Here is a 24444-nt window from a genome sequence, read left to right on the forward strand (position 1 = left end):
TACTTTACACAAAGATACACAAAATGCTTTGTGATAAAGTGTAGCCTAGGCAAACAGCGAAAGCCTTTTAGAGACGTCTGTAATAGCCACTCAAACACAGAAAAGTGAACATTACCATATGGCAGCATAAAAGAAACTGAATTCAGAAGGCATTACCAGTACAAATAGATATATACTTTAGGGATGAATGGAAATGCGTAATTGATTTCTAAGACACACATGTAACAACCACACGAGCAACTCAGTTTTCAGGTTGCATCTGAATTTCTTTCCTCTAGTACATTTCCAATTTTTTTGTTCAAAACTGTTTTCTGAACTTGAATATTACCTCCAGAAAACCCACCTATTTTCTTTATTTTTCCAGATTTGTTACTATATAACAAAAGGACTTCTAAATGATATAAGATGATGTTCTAATTTCAGTATTCTGCCCAGAAATAACTAGTAGCCATGTCAGCTAGCAATGTGAATTTTCCAGTTATTCTTCTGATATAAACTAAAGCAATAACAAATTATTATTTATATTGTAACTTATTTTAAACTTTAGAAAACCCTTATAGTATAGAATTTCAAATGCTAGAATCGTAATAGGCGCTTGGTAGCATTTTAAACCTCCTAAGGTATTCTGGTAGTCATCAGGTACCCTGTAAGGGTGCACGTCTCCCATAGGTTCTGTGTCATTTCTGCCTGTCCCATACTATACCTGAGATAACATGTGATATCTCAAATAGCACTAGTCAGCTATGTTTATTCACCTGAATCCTACCCAGTGTATTTCTACTGTGGAACAAGGTAGTTGCTTGACAATACCGAGTTAAAAGTAAAACTTCCTAATGTGTACAGGACTTTAAGATAATAGATGAGTGTGATTAATTGATATGTAACTAGTCATGTGGAAACTTGGGGAAGAAAAATGTAATCTTGAAAATTTTGTTATAAAACCAAACTGATTCCAGCGACTTGCTGCTAGGGTTGTTATGCTCCCAAACGCTAATGTACATATGGTCTGTATCCTTGGGTTCATAGAAAGCCATAGATGGATTACAGTCATGCAAGAACTGTGTCCTTGTGGAATTCAGTGACACCATGGCTCCAGGAGTCCCTGAATGGGGCAAAGGTCTAGGGTATAGAGAACTGTTTTGGGGAATTATCACTGTATTTTTAAGAGTTCTTATGTCCTTCCTGAGGCATTTGCTTGGGTAGCAATAAGTACTTTTGTCTCATCCACTGGCTCAGCTGACTTTTGGTCTGATCACATATAACCATTTTAATGTGCTTAATAGAGAAAAACAACCTGATACACATTATAAATTGCAGGACTAAACCCTTAAATATTTGTCAGCATGTTTTTCCCTACCCTATCTGAATAACCAAACCAGTTCTTTTTAAGCTTATACAGACTATAATATCAAAGCTGCTTTCAAATAGCAAATCCCCTACTTGTCTTTTCTAAGCAGGTTGTTCCTACCTCTCCTGTTTCACAGGCAAAGCTGTTGTAGATGTTTGCTTGATCACCCTTAAAAGGAGATGTAGGAAAATGATCTGGTCTGAGAAACTTTGCTTTTGGGAGCATTATGTTTATTGTTTTTAGTGCAGATTAACACCCAGATCTGAACAAACAAATAGTCTGTGTTAAATAATTCTGATTGTCTTAACCTTGGGGTGAAGAGGAGGTGAATGGCAGTGCCTGGAGTCAGATCTGGGGGAACTGCACCTTGGTCAGAGACGCTGAGAGTAAGTCAGTGAAACCAACTGTGACCTTAGAAGTTGCCACAGCTTTTAAGAAGCGCATGGCACGTATGTCTTCAGTGTATTCATAACCAGCCTAATATCAGGGAACAATATTCTCATATGAACTGCAGACAGAAGGATTGGGTGCTTTGCTGAAAAGTTTATTTGTAATTAACAAAATTTATTTCAACCTCTAATGGAAATTTCTGTTGTTTGTGGCTTCTTGTTTTAATCTATGTTTTTAAATGGCATTTTTGTAAAAAAAAAAAAAAGGAATAGGATCATTTTATATAACTATTGTATACATCTTTCTATCTCATACATACGGTAACTTGCAGAAATTTAGAGATCCATCTCTACCTCAAGAAAATCAAGTTTCTTTTGATTGTTGGTATAGAATAATCTTATGCCAATAAAAACCTATTTGGTAATGCAGAAATAGTTAACAGTGTCAAGATGATGCTTTATTTCTTACCCTGCTTTCTAAATTCACTGTATTTATTTAAATGAAAATTACTTACATAGTGAGTTACTTTTGTGTGTGTATGAGAGAGAGCACAAGAGAGAGCAAGAGAAACAGGGCAGAACAAAGATTTAGTCTAAGCCCAAATGTAAAATCAAGGAAGGATATTTTCAAAAACAATTTCCTAAGCTTCAAAGTATAAAGTTAAAAACCAAATAATTCTGACCTTAGAATCTTTTTCAAAGGTTTCCAATGACTTACTCCTAAGACCACATACCAGATTCACGTTTCTGAGCCAGAATGCATCAGCTGTTTTGAAGCAGAAGAAGATGCTACTTTAGCATACAAAAAACATGGCTACGTGTGTGTAGTTTGTCAAGTGTACCCTGGATAGCTAAATGAGGAAACCATGTTCAGATTTTAGGTTTTCAGTTGCCTATATGTAAACTGGCATGAAGTTCCAGAACAGTTTAATAATGCCATTTTAGGCCGTGGATGACAACACTGAAGTGTCTGCACTTGTTTATATTTTACAGGTCATTATTTCCAATTCTGTGCACTAGGTTTCTCAGCTCTTTTCCAAACTCATAACTGATGTTGGTAATGTCCACCAAAAATACTAAATATTTCTCTTTTTCTGTAGCAATAATTTCTAGTAAAAATGACCAAAATATGAGAAAAAATATAGCTGTCAAATAATTGAATTTGTCTCTAAAGGTTAAACTAATCATGAAAAAATGAACAAGATTATCAGTCATAACCATTGTTCTAGAAAGAAATCAAGACAAAAACATCTTAAGCCTGCAAGAAGCAGTTGTCAGTCTGCTCAACATCTTTTGTGAAAATGCTCTGCAGTTTTAGCATTTTAAGAATATGCATTTTTAAAGACTGCAAAGTTCACTGCAGTATAATCTTTCACTACCTCTACCAAAGAAATTATTTTAAAAATTATTTTTCTGGACAATATCAAGTGTTCACTTTTCCAATTATTATAGATAAATATTTGTGATAAGACTTGGACTGGCAAAAGTAATTGAATAACAAAGACACTTGAGAGGCCTTTTCATCCTTTCTAAAGGATTCTGAAACTCGTAATTAGTCCTGTTGCATGTGCAAGCCCATTGTCATTATTTGTGCTTTTATTATCTTTTCTTTCAATTTACATCTCTAGGAAGGTGATCTTCGATTTCTTTGGGTTTGTAAGTATCATTATGCTTTTCTTCTTTCATCATTACAGTGTCCTTACCACTCCCTTGAACTTTTCCCAGTATGTAGTTATATTATGGAACCAGCAAACTTCTTGTTTTTTCCAGCTACTATAATCCATTATAAAGTAAATTTGGTGCTAACATTTTAACATTCATAAAAACTGCTAGTAAACAAAGCAAAAGAGTGAAGGCCTGTCCATACACCAAAAATAGGTATGGAGATTTTTCAAAAGCTCTCAGCCTATTCAGGAATACCACAATCACTGTGGGTTACATCCAATAAAAATGCTTATAAAATCAGGCACAGTAACCACAATGCACATTTTCAGATTGAAATTTGAGGTAGGCTTCCTGTAAATATGTGCAAAAAGTCAAACTGCTCATCTTCTAGAGACAGCAGTAATATTAATATACTGCACAATCTCTCAGGTCATTTTTTTTGTTTAGGATGTTCAAATGCCACAGGCACAAGAGTCACCTAAAAGAAGATCATTCACAAAGCTATAGGTAGCAATGCTGTCCAGAGTGGAAGGGACTTTAATATAGAAACAGTTCTTTATATGAAAACAGAGAATGCTCTAGGACCTAAAAATTTTGTTCTGATTTTGTGGATCTAACTACTAATATTTTGATACCCCAAAACTCTTGAAGTAAATTTTTACAGTTGATCTTCCTTTGGGCCCAGCCCTAACAGCAGTCACATGGGAAAAAATCACAGGTACAATGTATTGTTTTGCTTAAGAAAGCTTTTCTTCTGGATCTCTTGTTTCTGGACCATAGACGTGACAAATTAGTTAGGAAAAGCTGCTCAAAGAGACCTGCACCTTGTCCTCAGAGGAACAGATTGTGATGTTTGTGACAGTGGTACCTGCACGAGCTCATCTGAGCTCTCGCCTCCCCTCCCGGGGCTTTGCCGCCTGCACTCATGAGCTTTAACCCTGGGAGTGAATTTCAGTGTGCTTAAGCAGAAAAGCTGTTGACTAGACTTTATCACAGAGCCCTCAGAAAACTTCAATATCGGCTTAAACCCCAGCAATTCAGCTCCTTGGTGTTTACACAATTTTAAGAGAAGTCTGCAAAGAGAGACTCTAAGAGCTCCAAGGAGCTCACAGCTGCTTGTCACTGAGCAGATGTGCACGGTATTCTGCACTGACATTTCTAAGGGACTGGTGGCTTCAGGCCACATATGTTGTATTTCTGTAGCCTGGAAAAAGAGGTGACAAAATCAAGTATAATCAAGGCCAGATCCTAGCTGCCAGGATGAAATGGAGACCTCCAGTCACCTGGAGATGACAACAAGATATTTGAAGATGTTGCTATGTGAAAGCTTACAGCTATACCCAGAAAAGGCCTTAGACCACTTTCTTCATCAGGCCTAGCCAAGAAACAGCTTTTTACAGGGAGATGAGGAAAAGACTCCTTATCCTCTGAAAGACAGAGAGGAAGATCTTGAGTACATCCAGAAAATGGAAAAGCCTACTCAAAATCTGTTTTACTACATAGGCAGATGAACTATGTTTGAATTTGGGACTTTTCACATGTGAGTTATCCTGTAAGATACCAGCTCCAGAGGAATCACCAGCTCTTTGTTCAAGTCCTTCACACCACAGATAGAAGACTTTCTCAGGCATTTATCTCCGGAGCAGGGTTGTGAGCTTTGAATACTGAGGACAACATTAAAAGCTGGCAGTTAGATACTCAGCTCCTTTGATGGAGGACTTTTAGGTCCAAAGAATCATCTCAGTACTTCCAACTGACTTATTTAAGCAACTTCCAGCCTATTTTGATGGCTTCTCTGAATTCTATTTCTACAGCCTAGTGTCCTAATGCAAAGTATAAGGCATGAGTATGTCACTGATTTCCAAAGAAGCAGGCATTGCAATGCTGAGCATGGTCTTGTCCATAAAGTTTTTATGAATTAAGCCTTCCCAGCAGTGAAGTATCTCCACAGTACTCTCAGCCTAGTCAGCTATGACTTCCACCCATGTACCCAGCACTCCTGCCAACAACATGCTACAGCTTCAGAGCCTTTGCACCCACTGTAAGTTTAACAGTCCATTTCTCTCTTTGGGAGAAGAGACAGGGCAATGCTGAGCCTTTTGCGATTCTTACTGATTGAGTAAAGACATGAAATGTTTTCCTACACTGTCTATAAGTTTTCTTCGGTCCTAACATAAAGGATCATCCATAGAAAGATGAATGGTCCTGGTCTTCAAGACTATTAATATCTTGGATACTCTATTGAGACTGACAAAATGTGTCATTAAATAGAAGCCTGATCCAGTTCCAATTATCTTCAGAGAAAACTGGATTGTAATCTCAGCACCAACTGGGGTGATAGATTCTTCAATATGGGCATTTACCTATTGAGAATTTGATGGATACCAAATTCAGATCACATAGGGATGCTTACACATCTTGTTATCATCAAGCTGTGCTCAATTTGGAGAAAAAAACACAACTTAGTTTTGAAAAGCTTTACATCCTGTCACCAATATCTCAAGCCTTCCAATACATTTTCATTTTGATTTAATAGAAGTTGAACTTAAGTTTTATGTTTCAGCATAACAATTTTAATATCTGAAAAGGTTTATATTACAAATTGTATTTGCTCTGCTTGTCTAATTTAAAAATTCAATGCTAACAAAGTAGTTTTTTTAAAAGATTCAGAACTAGTACTTATTTTAGTGTTCTGTGTTAACACAAGGTAAAATGCTTTTATGACACCTCACCATTATTTCTCAGTAAATATTCTATATTATTATTTCTTAATATTATTTATATTCAGACAAACACATAACTCCTATTGGCATTAATAGAAGTCCTGCATACAGGGCAAAGGTACAGATAATATTTCTGTAATTCTACTGGGGTTTTTTTTGAATATTTGTCAGATTTTCTGGATAATAATGAAACAGTCAAGAATTCTCACAGATCAGCTAACAATACAACAAGTACTATTACTCGAGTTTCTTATATAATGAGTTTGTTAAAACACAACTTACAAGGTTAGTAGACTGACATGTAACTACTGACAGAAACTATATCACATCTTAAAATCTATATCTAATTCTTAAAATGGTTGAAAAATATTTGCCCTCTATAGTAAGGCAACTGACCAACCTTTTTTCAGGGAAGGTTCCACTTCACCTAAACCAGGAGAAAGGAACAAACATCAGAGAAGAGATATCATAATTTTTAAAAATCACATTTTTTTCTTACGTTGGATCATTTTAATTAAAACAAAACAAAACAAACTATTCTTTACATGCTAAACGGCAAGCGCTCTATTCTGACATTTTTGATTTTTCATAACATATCTCTCTTACCATAGAGGATTTCCTCAATCTAGGGTAGAGAAATTCAATGGGCACAAGTAGCTAAGGAAACATCCACATCTGTGTTCGTGCTTCTTAGTGTTAACTTGTGACTACGATTTACAATTTGCTTGATTTTATGCATGTTTCCCTGCTTTAAGAAAAGGCCTGGTGGTTATGTTTTAGCTCCAAATAATAAAATGTATATGCGGGCTAGTAAGGTTGCAAATCTAGCAACCCTTCCAGTGAAATCCAAGGCAAAAAATACGCAATTTCAGCAGAACTATGAGCATTTGTTGCTGTACTGTGTTATTCCACCGTCTTGTAGGACATGGAATTGAAAGGATTTAGCCTCAACAACTGTGGCGAGTGTGCAGCCTTAGCTGCACTGACTGCAGTATACAATTGTCAGGGACTTCACATGTACTTACTTTTTATGATATAATGCAGTAAGTTGTCTGCTGCCTTTTCACACTCCTGATAATTATTAATGAAATCGCACTTGGACTAAAGGCTGGGAGGACTGAGGTTTTCAAACACTTCTCAGTGAGCATTCAGATCTTGAATTTTTGTATGTCAGATATTTTATGACCTGTCTTACTTACATTAACACTTATCCAATCAAGTATTTGAAAACTTGCAGTTCTTTGGGAGCTATGAAAAGGTAAAAATGAACACTTCTCAAATTTTAACAAGTTCTCCATATTTCACCTTTTCTGTTTCCCAGCCATATGAGAGACTGGCTTTTTGTTGGATATAAATCACATTTTAGAATAGGATGCCCATTTCACAGACTCACATGTAGCAATCAGTCTATTTGTACTCATATATGACTCTGATATAAAAGCTCATGCACAAATTTAAAATTTGTTAATATTTCAAGTTTATGAACAAACAGGTAGAAGTCAGTTTCAGTACAGGTTGCTTTTTAATTATATTTTGGTATAACCAAATAGAATACAAAATAAACTACTGTGAAATGAAGATGTCACTCCTACTCTCATGGCTTGTCAAAATGATCAATATGATGTGACATGATGATCCACTACTTCTCTGCTTATACCAGGGCACTACTTTTCTTTTATAACAGAAAGATAGTTATTTCCAAACTTGAAATGTTATCGGTTTATTTCCATTAATCAGATAACGTCGGATGAAGAATGCTACTATAATGACAGAACTAAAATTTACAGTAAACAGAATTATATGCAATATGCCATCCAAAAGTCCCTTAGTTCAGCCAAAATGCTATTTTTTCATTCCTTTTGTGTGTATGTGTGTGTGTGTTTCAACACATTGTCTTGTCATTGATAAATAAAAAGGTTCTAAGTTTCCTGGTCTCTCTTGTATATTTACCAGAGTTCTTTAGATTCTCACTGATTAAAAGAAAATAGTTATTAGCATTCTCTGAAGCAATATCCTGATGCATATTTTGGTTGTGGCTTTGAAGTCTTGTATAAATTAGTGCTCTTTACTTCAAGATGTACTAATGGTAATATTTAATTCTGACAGCTTTTCTGCAATGGTACATTAAACACGAGATGAAAGCTAACAAAGAGACCAATTTACTGATTGGAATAGCCAGTAGATGCTTTATTAGCAACAACATTCACTTTTCATTTTGTTTGACCTTCTTGTCTGTGAGGTTAAAAGCTGAGTAAGCCAACATAATGCATGTAAAACAGCAGTTAGAGCAGTTACAGAAGTCTTTACTTTATAAATACCTTCATCACTGTCATCATCATCACTCCATACAATGTCAGACAGAAAAGAAATAAAGCCATAAAGCCAATCAGTGGATTCTTCCAATGTCTGATGGATGATTCTCAGTGGTTCCGTGCTGAGCTTGTTAACAGATCTTCCTGAGTGCAGAGTTTAAGACAAAAGTGTTAAAAAAAAAATACTCCTTCAGTGATTAAAGTTAATCTTCATTTTATACAGGACTAATTATGCTACCTCCTTTAACAGAAACAAAGATTGTGAATGTTAATTTTTATTATTCAAGGGTTTGAGGACAGCTCTCCTTCCTGTGCAAGACTGGTATGAACCATATCCTACTATTTTTGCTGTTCACACAGTGATTAGGGTCTCAGTGGATAATTTGGTCTGAGTTCTGCCTCTTCTTCTTAGGCTTGGTCGGGTGAAGGATAAATATATATTTGATTCTACCTACTATTCAACATTTTAGATAATCTCTTCCTTTCAGATCAATTTTTATTAATCTATGTATTTATTTATTTATTTTTTAATCTATTTATTTGTTTTCCCTTGGCCCATGTCCTCTGTCTCTTGATGCCTATTTAGGATTCACTACTGTCTGTGTCCCACTCCTCATGTCACATCTCCCCTTGAGCCACCTCCTTTGCACAAGTCCTGGCTGAGGAAGTTGCTGAGCCCTGGCTTAACCACACAGACAGGTTGTATCATTGCCATGCAGCACATGTAAAGGATGTGAAGGAGAAAGTTACATATGCTTGAGACAAAATAAACCTGAGTCCAAAATGAAGGGGAACACAAAGTCCAAATTGTGACACAGAGACAGCTACTTTCAAGCATTTAGTCTTGTGTATCTGGTTCTTCTCTTCACAAGTTTTCTAGAGTTTCTTTCACATATACTTGTGCACATCTGGATACTTAACTAGTTCTCATCTTAGTGCTTCTGTAGGCAAGTAAGCTGGCAAACAAGGAAGCTGTGCAGTTTAGTGCACTCCACCTTCCTGGGACCTCTGACGGAAGTGAGGCCCCTCCTCCCCATCTTATCCACACCCACGGAGGGCAACCATCCATGGATAATACAAGTGTCCCCTGAAAGGCTTTTCCAATTGCGATTTCATCAGATTTCTCCCCACCCTGTTTGTGCTCACACAGTATTTCAGAGGAACTTCCCAACCTCTGACAGGGTATTTCTTCTAAAATACGCTGTCAGAGGTTGGAAAGCAAAGCTGTATTTTCTTGAAACCTGCACCAAACACTTCTTGGGAAGAGGGACAACTCTTATTCGGGCTATGTTACTGTCCACTGTACTTGAAATGGCAGGCTGGATGATTGCCGTATTCTGTGAAGGTTTCCTACAAAAGTAGACATTCGAAGGTAGATCACAAATATGATTTGAGTTGTTGGTCTAGTCTTGTTCCTAGGAGTTTCAGTAGAAATATATACACTGAATTTAACAGTTATCAAGATGGGCACCACATCTCTGTTTACTACTGTCTTTCTGTACGCAAATATTTCAGCAGGAAGTTAAACACAAGACTCTTTAGAACTGCTTCTGGTTGCAGCATTCTGACTAATAAGCCAAATTTTGGCAGTAATCAGAAGCAGTCTCACATGGACTTGCAGGCTACAAAGACAGGCAAAATGCAGGCTTGAAGCAACATCTTTGACAGCAGCACTATGAATTTTCTAAAAGTGGTGTAACGAAACTTTAATTGAAATATAAATATATCACTAAATAATTCCTTTTATTTCCAATTAATTAATTAATTAATTAATCTGAAACAGAAAATACTAGGCTGATTTGCTATTATTTTGCATCTGCTTATTAAAAATGTAGACCAAAGAAATATTTTGGTTAATGTTTCTTTGAAGATTGTGTTATATATAAATGATACTGAACAACCAGGCATATCAAATAAATTAATCATGTGCCATGATGAAATGACATGATTGCAAAGAAATATGCATGATGTCTTCATTTAGTGTACTTTTGTGTGCACTGTTGTATTCAGAAACATTGAGCAGTATAACAAGGAATATTTACTTTGCTGATCATTTACTTATTTGCATTGGCCTCATGCATTGAGATGTACAGATTTTATTTTTTCACCTGATTTGCCACAAAACACTCTACTCAAGTGTTTACCAGGAGAATGAATACCTGTATTTAGACTATTAAAAAGTAAATCTGCAACCTGCCCACTGACGTCATTTGTACTTTATTATAATTTAGAGGTGCTAAGGAGTCCGTGTGGATCAATAGAATGGACGTGGCCAGAGAGGTTTTAGCACAACTGAGGTTTTGATTCACAAGCAGGGATGGTTTAACTTCAGACAGCTGCCTTGATTTCCGCTCTGGCTATCCACCTACCCTTTACCCGTTGATTGCTTAGGAATGGCTCAGTTGCTTTTACAGCCACAGGCTTTTACAGCCTCAGGGACTACAGCTGTAAACTAAACAAGAATTGGTGTCAATTTATTTTAATACACCAGTCTATCAACTAGCAGTTCAAGAACTGCTTCACAGGTAGCAGAGCTGTCCCCCTGGGCAGGCAAGGGAAATGCTCAGAGAAGTGCAAGATCAAGAGCAGAGGAAATTATTCCAACCACCCCAAGGCAAGCCATCTTTGCTGATGAATCAGAGCCCTCAACATCATATCCTGGTCTTTAATTCATAACATCTTCAGAGCAAGCTATAAAAAGGGATTAGAAATTGTAAGTGTCCAGGGGCTAAATTCCTCAGTCACATCTACAGTAACAGGCCCAAGTTGCAAGTCCTATTTAACATAACAAGTTTAGAAAAATCAGTTTGGGACTATGTAAAGGATACTTTAGTGGTATTTGCAAAATTAAATTTTGTATACAAGCAGATACTGTGAGATGCACTTGTGGTCTTATGCAGGTGACACAGGCCTGGAAAGTTGTCTCCTTGTGCGTAGATCTATTTAAATTTTGTTGTATTTCCTAAATTTTAAAAAAGTAGTGCTAACAGTTATAATGTGTCCTAAAATGCTTAAGAACACCACACAAGGTAATGCTGAAGTGAAAATTACTACGGATCAAATCCATGCTTTTAGCTCTCCCCACAACTTTGACAATGCAGGTTCTTTCCCTAGTGGAAGAAAAGACACAAGAAATGAAAGAAATAAAGCAATTCAGGGGGTAACAAGTAGAGAGAAAGATGCCATGTGCCCATATACATGCAAAGAAAGAAAACCATTTCCAGAGGATTTACATACTCTTGCTTCAAAAGTGAAGCTGAGAGAATGCAGATTTTCATGAAAAAGTTTGAGCTTGATATTTTGATGTAATTTAGATTTTTTTTTTAATTCACAAAAGTCCAGCAAGGGTGCAGTATGATGATTTTTTTAGGCTAGTCTTGGATTCAACACATTCAGACTGAATTCGCTGTCCTCTGTCCACCTTTTAATTTCTTGGCAGACCTTAGAATACAAATTATTTTAAAATTAAGCTCACAATATACTTCTCTTGCTAACTTACATTATATAGTATATAATTTGTAACTAATCTATAACTATGAACTATAATTAATATTTGATACATCATGTATCATGCTGGTAGTAGCAGGGGCAGGATCTTGAATTTAAACTGTAAAGAGGCTGATGAACACAGAGTATTTCTCAGACAGATACAGGCTATAAAGTTCTACCTTTTGTTTAACTTGTAAACTGGGATTGAGCCAATTGTTCCTGTTAGACAATGTAATAGAAAAATAGTAAATGACTGTTGAAGAAGGAAAGAGGATGGAGGAAGGAGGGGAAAGGAAGTGAATGGTTACTCAGCAGGTTAAACTCAGGGATGAAATACGAAACATGCAATTAATATTGAATACTTCTTGTTGACAGTATGCAATTTCATTTAATCACATCTTAAATTCAGATCATCCTGTCTACATGAAAGCCAGGTGTTGAATCCCTCATGGTTTCTAGACTCCCTCAAAAGTCAATGCAGAAAGACATACTGTGACCTTCAGAAAGCAAGTCTGTCACCTTCCTCTGACATTATTTTTAGGGTTATATGAATTAAATACCAAAGACGTGCATCCCTTTCCATTGACTAGGAAGGAAAGAAGCCTGGAAAATTATCATGGGCATGACACCTTATTTTCATATGACTGTGGTATGTGACATGGATCTTATTAGTGGTGGTGTTCAATATTTAAATCCTTCTTGTTATCATACACTTTAGTTAAGCAATTAGATTTGTAACTTTACATTAATAATTAATTCCAGGTCAATATGACTATTCATCTTGATAAATTACTTGCATTCTGAAACAGCACTGGTGCCACCAAAAATGCTTTACTATAACATTTTTTTGTTGTTGTGGCCTTTTATTACTTGATACAGCATAAGAGATGCTTTTCAGTTCCATAAAAGTTCAGCTCTACTTGTGCTTGCACTTTCACTGCTATAAGAATAACTAACAATTTTGCCCCCTTTTTTTTTTTTTCAGGGGGAACTTCAAAATTTTAATTTCAGAACTTTCTGGCAAATACTGAAAATTTGAGGAGTTAAAGCTGACACAGAAAGAACCCCAGTCAAATTGAAGGACTTTGTATACTTCCCTTCAACAAAACCTTATTGTGGGAAAAGTCAACTGAGTTTGGTTGGAGAATGTTTGTTAGGTGTTGTAGATAGATATCTGCAAGAAAATTTGTAAGTTTGTTTATATTTTCTTTACTTAATATATGTAACTTTTGTTAAAATAATTCTTTAAGAAATAATTTCAGATGTGTTGTAGATATTAAATACTTCCGAAAACTCCCTATGTATTTTGTAACTGACTTTCATGATCATTATATCAAAATTAAACCACTACAATTAATTGTAGCTCTCCAGCATTACTGGTACAGAAACAGTAATTTGATTCAAAATGAGAGAACAAGAATTCTGACCAACTAATTTATTTGGTTTTGAACGCTCCTTGGCTCATGATTTTAATTCCAATTGATTTGAGAAAAGAATTTGTACCTTTAATGGTAATTACTAACTCACACCTAACACAGCTTTTTGAAATCAAGCAATGTCAGACTTCCAAAGTCGTTCAATCATCATTAGGTAGGTTCTTGGGACAGAAGATAATTTTCATAAAGTGCCAAAGTCACTTCAATTTCAGTAATACTGTGGTATTTTTCAAACAGAAGAAACCTTCTTTCCACCAGGACTGATAATGGGTCCTTTAACAGTGGCTTTTGGAAATAGGAATTGATTAATCACATGGTATGATTTGTTATAGCACCTCAGCAAATTTGGTTATGTATATTTCATGGTCTGCGTCATCTATTCCTGTGAAGTGCACAACAAAAAGTGACTAATTGATTTATCTGTGCAAATCACTTCAGTCATTATTCCAGTCTTAATAACTCTGCCGCGAATGTAGTTTCCTATCAATCTTTTTTGCTTGTCAAGTAGTTAAATATATACTCAGAGTTCAACCTATCTTAAAGGTTTGGGGGTTTTTTAATGAATTGCAGTGAATCACTTAATAATTGTTGGATTTTCATCAATTACATATTTTGACGCCAGTGAATTAAATGTAATTAAGTTACAAATGATAGTAATTATCTGGTGTAAAGATTGATCTATGAGATATAATCTAATTCATTGATACTGACAAGGTACAGCTGATGAAGACAGAGAATTTCTGTCATGTTTGATAAAATACAAAACCTAACACTAGTTTGTGATAATACAACATATCCTAGTTTTAGTAAAATATTCTCTTATAGAGAGATCTGTATTTTAATTTGAAAGTCTATGTATTTCTACGGTTTGTTATTATTAGTAGTAGTAATTTGTTTCTTCTCTGTGGTCTTCTGAAAAGTAGTATCTAACATAAAAAACTCACTATGCACATAAAGCCTTCCATTATTAATATCCCAGTTTATCAGCATAGGTGTCCTTAGGTCTTTTCTTCCTATTTCATAGACCAACATTTTTGTTATGTTTACAGCACTAAGCTTCAGGACAAACCATGGTGCATATAATTGAATTATAGGCATAAAAATAATAATTTAATTTTGAATTATAAGTACATTGAAAAAGTATAAAAATAATGCTAAAGAAAATTCAGGCTCAACATTACCCAGTAATTTCCATTTTATAGTTACTTAAATTGTGAATATGATGACTACAGCCTATGGTATAAATCTTCTCTGGCTCTTTCTAACATCAGCCTTAGATAATTGTATGGTGGTCAAGTTCATAAAGAAAACCTCACCCAAATGTGGACAAAGGCATTTTACCCAAAATGAGAACAAAATAGTTATAACTAGAATCTACTTGCCAAAATTCAGAAAGAAATTAATGAAGTGTCACAAAGTATGAAGTAATTTGAGGTATTTTTGATATAGCCACGCATGTAGACAGGAATGTAGGTTTAGCGTGGACTTCAAATGTAGTTTATATGACTTGATTTTATATTAGCTGAAAGGCTTCTGATTTGATGGATCAGACCCTAATTACACAGTGTTTTCTGAAACGGCCAGACGTGTTGTGTAAAAAAATGTGAAGCTCTATTTTTTCTCATTCTAAGGATTAAATTCTCTAACTAAGAACATAGATCTTCAGTTTAAAAAGGCAGCACTGTTAAACAATTGTACAACAGCATTTTTAAAGGGCCTTTATGTAAATGTAAATAGTAAAATGACTATCTCTCAGCTTGCCACCATTTCCTGGGAATCTCGCAACTGAGGACATCTCTTAGCTGACAGATCTATTTCAAGCACAATGTGAAAATCAGGAGGAGGCTATTGCAATGAGCTTTGCAGCCCCAGCCAGACCGATTTGGGGGTTAGCAGAGAAGCGGTGCTGCCATATCCTGGCACCCTGCTGGTGCCCATGCCTTGTTATCTCCGGCCACCCGACCCCACGCACACACGCGTATTCAGAACACTGCAGGCAGAACGGCTTTACCAGGCGGTAAACAGGGATCATCGCAATGCTGTGAATAGGTGCCTATAGCCGATGAGAACAGGGTGAACCCCAGAAAGGCCAATAAAAACAAACAAACAAACAAACAAACCCAAAAAACAAAAGGAAGAAACACCATTAGCAATAATGAATATCCTCGGCTGTTGCTTGACTAAAGGCAGCAGTTACGGAGTGAAGTGAGGAGTTATTTCATCTCTGTGGGGCTGCTGTTATGAAGCAGAAATTGGAGTTCATTAAAAAGAAAAACAATACACTGTAGGTGTGAGATAATATGGTATGAATCAGAGCAATGTAAAACCATAGTTAAATAAGGCATAAGTATTTTCACAAGTTACAAGCATATTCTATTGCTAATAAGAATATATTATATACAGCTGATTCTAATTGAATAATTTTGATTTCTTCAATAGCAAATAAACAAAGAATTACATTACTGCAATTGTTACTGAAAGGAATTACTGGTTTTGTTTGTTTGTTTAAATTTAGAACACAGATACCATTATGGACTGGAAATTTGGTTTGTGTTTTGTATACCATGAAGCGCATTTAAGCATGCAAGAATTATTTCTTTTCTTAGATCCCTCTGTGTTCATTGAGTCAGTTTCTGAAATTTCATATTTTCAACTTCATGACCTCATGCAGTTTGATCTTTCACAATTTCTCTTACATATGCTAGACCATTTGGGACGAATACACAGTACTTGCAGCACTGCACTATTTCATAGACTGTCATTGTTTCCAGTATAAACTCATTTTCTAGGGGTTTATATCTCAGCTGTGAGATTTTCTGCAGAGTGAAACATGGCAAGTGAGATGTCATCTGGGCAGTCCTTTACGATGGAATTGGGTTTAAATCCTTTATTTGTTTTTATCATTATGGAAGACAGTGAAAAAAAAAAGTTTTGTAGATTTTAGGTACATTAGAGCAAGTCCCATATAATTCAATTAAGAATTTCGTTAAGAGCTTTGAAATGGGTAAGCTGTTTACTCATGCTCCGGATTGACAACTGTAAATACAGTAAAAATTGTATTTCAAAAGACTGGAACACTGTTTTGATAAGTTCAAGATGAGCACAGCATGGGCCTTTGTTTTACACACCATTCCTTTGTTCTGTGGGAGACTTGTCTAGGGTTTTGCATGTATGGAAAAACTTTTACCAATTATTTCAGTTTGGTGAGACTGCCTCAAGAGACAAAATTATTTCTTCTGTTAAGTTTGCTGGTGTTTTAAACTAAGCTAGAAGTTCATTCTTTTTCCTACATAAGTACAAAAGTATTATTAGTTTTAATACTGTCATAAAATACAAGAGTAAATATAAGTACACTCTTCTTTTTGCAGTCCTTAAAAGTTTCCAGTGAAAACAAGACCAATGGAATGACTGCAGTGTGATGACATTCCAGGAGAAAAATGGATATATATATTCCCATTATAATAAAGATTATCTCACAAAACCAAACCAAAACAACAAAACCAACAAAAACAAACACCACACAAAACAAAAAACCAAACCAAACCAAATAAAAGCCAACCATCCAACAAACAAACAACCCCCAAAACAACACCAAAACCAAACACACAACCCCTCCCAGTAGAATAGCTGTATTTTGCTGACTTCCACTTCTCTTAATGGCAAAACAAACAGACTGCACCTGTCAGGTTTTGCACTGTACAGTTTTATCATTCAGGACATGCAGGAGACTGAAAAACAAATATCCATGTGTCAATTATACAGTACAAGTTGTTTGGAGTCCCGTTATTTACCTTCTTGTGTCTTTTTTTCACATGAATATATGGTTCCTAATTTTGTGTTTGTTTCCTTGCTTGTTTTCCTCTACTGGAGAATATTAATAGGTATATTACCCTGACTACCAAAGGCCAGCCAAAAGCTTTCTGTGGCTACAAGACAGTAATAAAGTGACCACAAGCTAAGGCAGGGAAATGGTGACTTTGGACTCTGTTAGTCAGAAGCTGATGTGGAAAACCCCACAATAATTTGGACAAACATTTTGCCGCTAATTTAAAGAGGTAAAAAAAAAAAAGAGAAAAGAAAAGTATTAAAGAGAACACTTGACTGGAATTCTTGTCGCTTCTTTTGGAGCTGAGAGCTCTGTGCCTGCATACCCTTTTGGTCCCCACTCCTGTCATTGGCAGGCATTGCCTCCACAGAGATCTGCCTTTCCTGCAGGTCTCTAAAAAGCCTCTTTATGGTTGAGCAAATTGAATTATCCACAACAAAGAGCCTGCTTTTTCTTCTTTTGTGAAAGCAGTCACAATAAGTTGGCAAGCTCACCATGCTATATGTGTTTATTTTGTGGATAGTTTTGGGTTTCATAGATTTGGTGAGGTTTCATTAGGTTTGATTTAGTCTGGCCTTCAGGTGACTGGCTAAATCACTATCAATTTGCTCTGAATATTGAACACTCTGGAGCTGAAATTAGGGTGGTGTTAATTAGCTGTAATTGGTCATGGAGATGGCAGGGAATTCTGAACACTTTATTAGCTCATTAGCAAACCTGGATTCCTGGGCAATCAATCTTTAGAATGAAAATAATATTAAATTATTTAGTTACATTTACCAATTAAAATATATAATCCAGTTATGTGTACAAGAAAAGCATGAAATACATTCATGAATTATGGGGCCAATTAACAAGGTGTATTTTCTAGCTTAAAGGATAGTAATAATAACAAACTGCTGCAAAGCACACATCAAACCAAAATGAATCTTTTTTCTGTGTTTCTGAAAACTCTGAGAACATATAAGAGATCTTCCAAAGCATTATGTTACTTATTGTATATTCATACATGCTACATACTTGCATGAGATTCATAGTTTATCTCAGGCTTTTCTAATGTATGTCACCTCCATATCACGTTAGAAATATTTCAGTCATATTTATAGTTGTACAATAAAACGTGATAGGAATGCAAGTTTTCATTTCTTTCCTCAAAGGAATGAACATAACACACTCAAGTGAAACACTGCAAAATTTAATTTCCTTCTTCTGGGTAGATAGAACAAGGGCAAATCTTTCATCCCTGATCTACCTTTTGGCTCAGACTTTCCTCAAATTCCACTGCCAAAGCTAACTTGCAAATCCCACCTCTGTACTAACCTCTGAACAGACACATAACCACCAAGGAGGCACAGATTTACATGTGCACTCTATAACACAGACATCCTGCAATGTTTTATATCATAATCAGCACCTCCTGAGTACTACAGGGTACTATAGAATTTACAGTAATCATGTTCTGGATGTCTAAAATTACACAAAATACATCTAATAGATCTTAAATCTTTAAATGATTGGAGCTTGAATTCTTGTCATCTAACTTCAGCTACGTAAAACCTAAGTGTTTTCCTCCCCCAGTCTTCCTCAGTTCTAAAGGTTCCTTTTCAAACACTGAATAGAGTGGGGCCCCCAAAAAGTAATTTGCACATCTATTTTAGGATGAAACTGAACACCTCATTTTCATATTTTTATCTTAAGTCAGTTGTCAAAATTACCAAACTTGATAGTTTACTTCTAAAGTAACTTGAAACCATAGTAATCAGGAAGCAAAATGTATGGGTTTCCACTCTATAATCATAGAGGCAATGGAAGTTTATACTGGTAAATTAAAATAATACTTAAAGAACTAAAACACATATACTAATACTTCATGGATTTTTTTGAATTATTTGCCTTTAAGATAACGAGAGCAAAATTGTTAATTGAAATAAGAAAACGATACCTGAGTTCAAGTCTAAAATACCTCCTACTCTGCCGATGTGTTATGTTTCTACTGAGCTCCATCAACCTCTGTGTAATCTAGGTAAACTCATAATTTAGGACATTACCTTTCCTTTATTGCCAGAGGCTAGGAGCTCTGTGCTGTAATCAGGAGGAGCAAATTTGGTATATTCCTCAGCCACACAGTTCCCAGGCTTGTTTATTTACTATGTCAACCCACTCCTGTTTTCTGCTGCGGTCAATCCCGTGCAGTGCAGTCACTACTACAGGCTCTGCTATGGAGACAGTAATTTCTGGCACTGAAACATAGTGGAAGTCATTTGTGAGAGCCCACAGGTCAGAGACAACCCCAGTGTGGAAGAGTGAGGCACTTTACCCAGCTCTCCCTAGAGCTCTCCCAGCTCTGGTCCTTGCTTCCTACAAACATGGCAAAGGACTGCTTCTGCAGATAGATGGGTGTAGCATGCTTTTAAGCCATCCCACTAGGAATCACTTGCCCCCAAATCAACACGATTAACTGTAGGAATGAGTGAGTGAAATCCCGACTACAAAGGCCCACAGATCCACTTCTTGTATGTGAGGATGGGAGAATCTGCCCCTTAGCTACCTTTGTGTCTGCACTGAGATCTCTGGCTAGGTGTTTTCTAAATAGCTTATGTGATTCTAATAGACATTTGAACAAAATCACATAGATGTTGATCAGTAGGCATCTCTAAAGATCATCTAATGCAATCCCTCTCAATGAGAGACTGTTGCCAACACTGGATCCAGTCAGCTATGGCCACCTGGCCAAGTCTTGAACACTACCAAGGACACAGAAGTTGCAGTCCCTCTAGGCAACCTGTTTCAGGGCTTCACCGCTCCCTGGTAAAGACTTCCCCCCACCCACTGTTCAAAATGAACCTCTTGGGCAGCAACTTGTGGCCAGATCCCCTCTTTATATCACCTCATATGGCAAGGACATAATCTTGGTAACTGTTTGCCCTCTGTCATCTCTGTAACTGCCTTTCAAAAAGCTGCAGGCTGCTCTTAGGTCACCCCTCAGTTTTCCCTTCTCTAGACTAACCAAGTTCACCTCTCTCCACTTGCCTCATTCATATGCTATGCATATTTTCTAAACTTGAACTTCATGGAACTTCATGTAATGAAATGGGAAAGAAATTAAAAGCACTGACTTATGAAAGGCAAGTATTTCTGGAAAATCGACACTGAATATTTTGTGTTTATAGATTAAAAACCATACAGTTGAATGTCATTTCTCTGGCACCTTTCATTTATGTTTAAAAACTAGAAAATTAATTTTAATCATGTTTGCAAAACTGAACTTACAGTCCTGAAAATAAATATTCACTTATTTTATGCAGTTATGGTTCTCCAAAGAGCAGTGTCAAACCCAAGAAAGAATATCACTAGGTTTTGTATTTAAGGAGTCATTTAAAAATATACTCCAAATTCTACTTTCTATATGAAAGGATGGCATTACCTCAACTAGAGGCAAAGGGCCAAACTCTCAAAGGGTGAAAATCATTCTACTATCAATAATGCCAGCTGGGTGGTCCTATGTGAAATCTTCAGCTATTTCCATGGAATTTTTATAATCAGTGAGTTTCACTTGGAAAATCAGCCTAAGTAGGAACTCAGGAGCTGAAACCCAGAGGTCATGATAAGAGCTATGTAGCCATTGTTGTATTTATATAAATGCAGAACACAGCCTAATAAATCCTGGTCTGAAAGAGCACAGCAGTTCCTTCTCTTAATGTTTCACCATTGAGACCTGATTTAAATGCTGGCTTAATTAATCGCTTAGGAAGAGAAATATCTTTGGGAAGGAAAAGAAACAAACTCATTATTTCATACCTAAGTATCATCTCTTAGCGGTGTCCACAAAATATGAACTCACCCTGCAGATTAAATTTTACATGTTTTTTATTTCTACAACCTGGTCTGAAAATGTCAGTTTCCATCAGCAACTTCAGGATTTAAGCTCCTTTAACCAAGACAACATGAACATCAGATTTCCATCTGCTTAGAAAGTTTCCTTCCATCTCCAGTATGAATACAGATTCTCATTGCTCAACATTACCCTGACTAGTACATCAAGCATGCATGAACTGACTGCCAGTTCAGGAATCAGTTTAGGAGTTTTGCCTGAGTTATGCATATTGTAAACATATTAAGAACTTGATTGATTGACTTATTGATTCATAGTCAATATGGACAATTAAAAGCAGGATATGGTGATTTCTCTCTCTTGGTTTACATTGGTGTTGTAACATTAAATGTGTTGTTTACAAATTAAAATCTGATGCCTGTTTTGGGAGGCTCACTCAAAAGGAGCTTTGTGTTTTGCTATGACTCAAGTGAATTCCTTCTGAAAACAAAGATAAATGAGAAGAAAAAATTTAAGAGAAGTTTGAGTTATATTTTTTTCACTTTTCGAGCTTCTATGTCATCCATTGATCCACCCATTGAATGGTTTCTTTCAAGTTCTATTTATGTCTCAAAAGCTTTTTAAGTAAATCTCAAGGTCATATTGATAGACAGCAGGACAAAAAAATCTATGGATTTATCAGTAAACTAATAAAGTCCAGGAAATTAACTCTGAGACATCAAGTCAATTTGTTTTGAATTAAAAGGCTGGACTCTGAATTTTGATTCCTAGTTAATTATTGTTACAGATGTGATAACTTGAGACCTAGAGTTCTTATTTAAGAAAGAAAAGGGCCCGGTTACTTCACAAAAGTTTTGCTGTTAAAGTGGCTTGCTGAACGCTATGCACTCTTTACAAACACTGGTAGTCAATTTATTTTATTTTCCATTATATGTCATTGCCAGATACAAGCCATAAAAATTAAGTAATTTCTATTTCCCATTCCTTTCTCCCCATTCCTCAACCATGATCATGGCATTTATGCCACATACTTGATTTTCATCTTTTCCCTCAGTAAACAATGTATACTCTAAAATTTGATCTTGTTCAGTCAGTTTGCCAAGTCTTAATCTATGCTAGCATTATTTCTTTATTGAAGACAAGGGTGTGACTAAGCTCATATTAAGAGTCTGGTCCTCTGTGTTTATGGATTTTGAAGATTAATTTAGTGTTAACATCTTTAGAAAATATCTTTTTCATATTTCTCGTCATTGAACTGTGTAAGCGGATGTCAGAACAGTCAAGGCAACTATGCTAGACTTTAAAATATATTTCAGGAAATACGAATTTCTATCTAGTTTTATTTTTCTTGAAATAATTTTATATAGAAATTGCAAAACAGAAATCATACCACAGGTGATCATATACATATTATATTATATATACTTGTCAACATACACATTTTCTAGCATGAGGATGGGCTGCAAAATGGAGATATTTAAATTATAAAGATAGATGAAGTGTAAATTAATATATTCTGATATTTCTCACAATATCTCGTCTCTTGGTAAACTCAGCAGAGACACTGTGTTGGCTCCAAGAAGGCGAAAGACACGCAAATTTACATAACACACTGTCCTTAATAAATGTTTAAATTTCGATATACAAGACATCAAACAGAATATGCTGAATTTTACCTGCAAAGGCTTTGTAATCCACCAAGTCAAACATTACAATAGCTACTGCTGACCAGGTAACAATCAGAGCAACAACAAGAATCCATGCTGCTGGTGAGCTGAACGTTGTCACAAGGTCTTCTGTAACTGATTTCTTGCCCACTTTCATGGATGATGAGGGCACGGATCCGTTTTTACCATCTATTATTGTTGTGGTTGTAGACATACGTCCTAGGTAAATAGTCAAAGCAGAGGAATTAGAATGTAACACTTGGTGCCTAAAAATAAAGAATATGAATGCTGCTTTGAAATTCTTCTGTACTCAGAATATTTTAATAAATGCAAATATTACATTACTAAAGACAGGTTCTTGTGCTTTCTGGAAGGAGCTTTTCCTGAAATGAAGCCACTTTTAGTAAAGTTAATTCGGGAGCAAACATGGTGAAATAAGCACAACTGGCCTTTTTGTTTATAATATGACATTTTGTAGTCTACCACGAATAGCTACAGATCTAAGAGAGTGATTGATGAAAGCATAAAATATTACTACTCTCCAAAGGACTGACTGTAGGCCAGATTCTCAGGCGATGTGATTAAATATAAATATATTTATATTTATATATTTGCATTGACCAGAATGGAGCTACACCACTCAAGGTTTGGCTGGAGTTCTGCTGTCGAGAACATTTATCAATGGCAATAGGAATGTATATACTCCATTTCATCTAAGAGAAACAAAAATTATTTACATGCCCACTATCCTTATAAGTTGCAAAGAGACTTGTAGCTGATTTTTAAATACCTTTGTTTGTGGCATTTTTTATTTAGTGCAATCACCTGCTAAGAAACAAGAGTTACAGTTCCAAAGCAGACTTAATTCAAGAAAGCATAGGTTAGGTACTAGAAAACAGCAGGAAGGTGAGTATGTACGTTAGCTAAGTAAACAGCTGACACACATTAACTGTCTAATGGACGGTTAACAGTGGTGACTTAATCTAATTCTTCCTGGGGTATTAAGAAGTGTTAAATATGGACATAAACTGAACCTTTGGTAACTGAAACCGGACAACAATTCATGTATTAGTCTTCCTCACAAAAGAAAGTGATAATATAACAATCTCGGTTGGTATTTGTTTCCCAGTATATACAATGACAAGAGTAAAAATATTCATAACTCTGCAGTCAACATCAGAAGAAGAGCACAGTACCTCCACTTAGCTTAGTTTACAATATCTGTTTGTAAGCTACTGTTAAAATACTAAAAGATATGTTACATACATTTCTAGTCTGGCAGGTGATACCAGCTCTCACAAATTTCAGCAACCCTTGCCCACAGAGATCTGAAATTTCAAGGAGTCGTGTGATGCTTGGTTTGCTCATACCTTTACTTCTCACCCTGAGATCACCTATCTTCTCTCACAGCTGATAGAACCTATAAAGCTGATGATTTGCTAGGATGACAGAGCTGAGGAAAGTGACTGAGCTACTCTACACGAACAGGTTTAGTTTCACTTTTCACATGGAAAATGGCAAATATGTCGTTGGAAACATCAGTAGATCTAAAGTGTAAGTCTATTGAAGACTTTCAGATATTTGCCATCACAATGTGTATGTAGCCTCTATTTGAGAATCACTATATTGACATCCTTAGAGAAATAAATGAAGAATTAGATCCTTGATATTACCCATAGGTACATATATTTACTCCTGAAAAAAACCCCACCAACCACAATGGCATAACAAGTCTTCCAGTCTTCATGCTAATGAAT

General features: G+C 35.9%; 1 protein-coding gene across 20 annotated transcripts in view; it reads right to left on the reverse strand.

The window, feature by feature from the left end:
* Positions 1-24444, reverse strand: part of TRDN (triadin) — a 233463-nt gene that overhangs the window by 176174 nt on the left and 32845 nt on the right. For 19 of the 20 annotated variants that reach the window (XR_010606058.1, XR_010606057.1, XR_010606059.1 and 16 more), the window contains exons 2-5: positions 22697-22906; positions 15374-15415; positions 8444-8581; positions 6526-6552 (exon numbers count right to left, since the gene is read on the reverse strand). Coding sequence is in view for 17 of the 20 variants with exons in the window: in XM_065633052.1 (XP_065489124.1) it covers positions 6526-6552; positions 8444-8581; positions 15374-15415; positions 22697-22906 (417 nt within the window). In the remaining 3 variants the exon portion in view is untranslated. The remainder of the gene's footprint in view (positions 1-6525; positions 6553-8443; positions 8582-15373; positions 15416-22696; positions 22907-24444) is intronic. The other variant, XM_065633053.1, reaches the window with a different exon arrangement.

This window comes from Caloenas nicobarica, chromosome 3, assembly GCF_036013445.1.
Source record: "Caloenas nicobarica isolate bCalNic1 chromosome 3, bCalNic1.hap1, whole genome shotgun sequence".
Classification (NCBI taxonomy): Eukaryota; Metazoa; Chordata; class Aves; order Columbiformes; family Columbidae; genus Caloenas; species Caloenas nicobarica.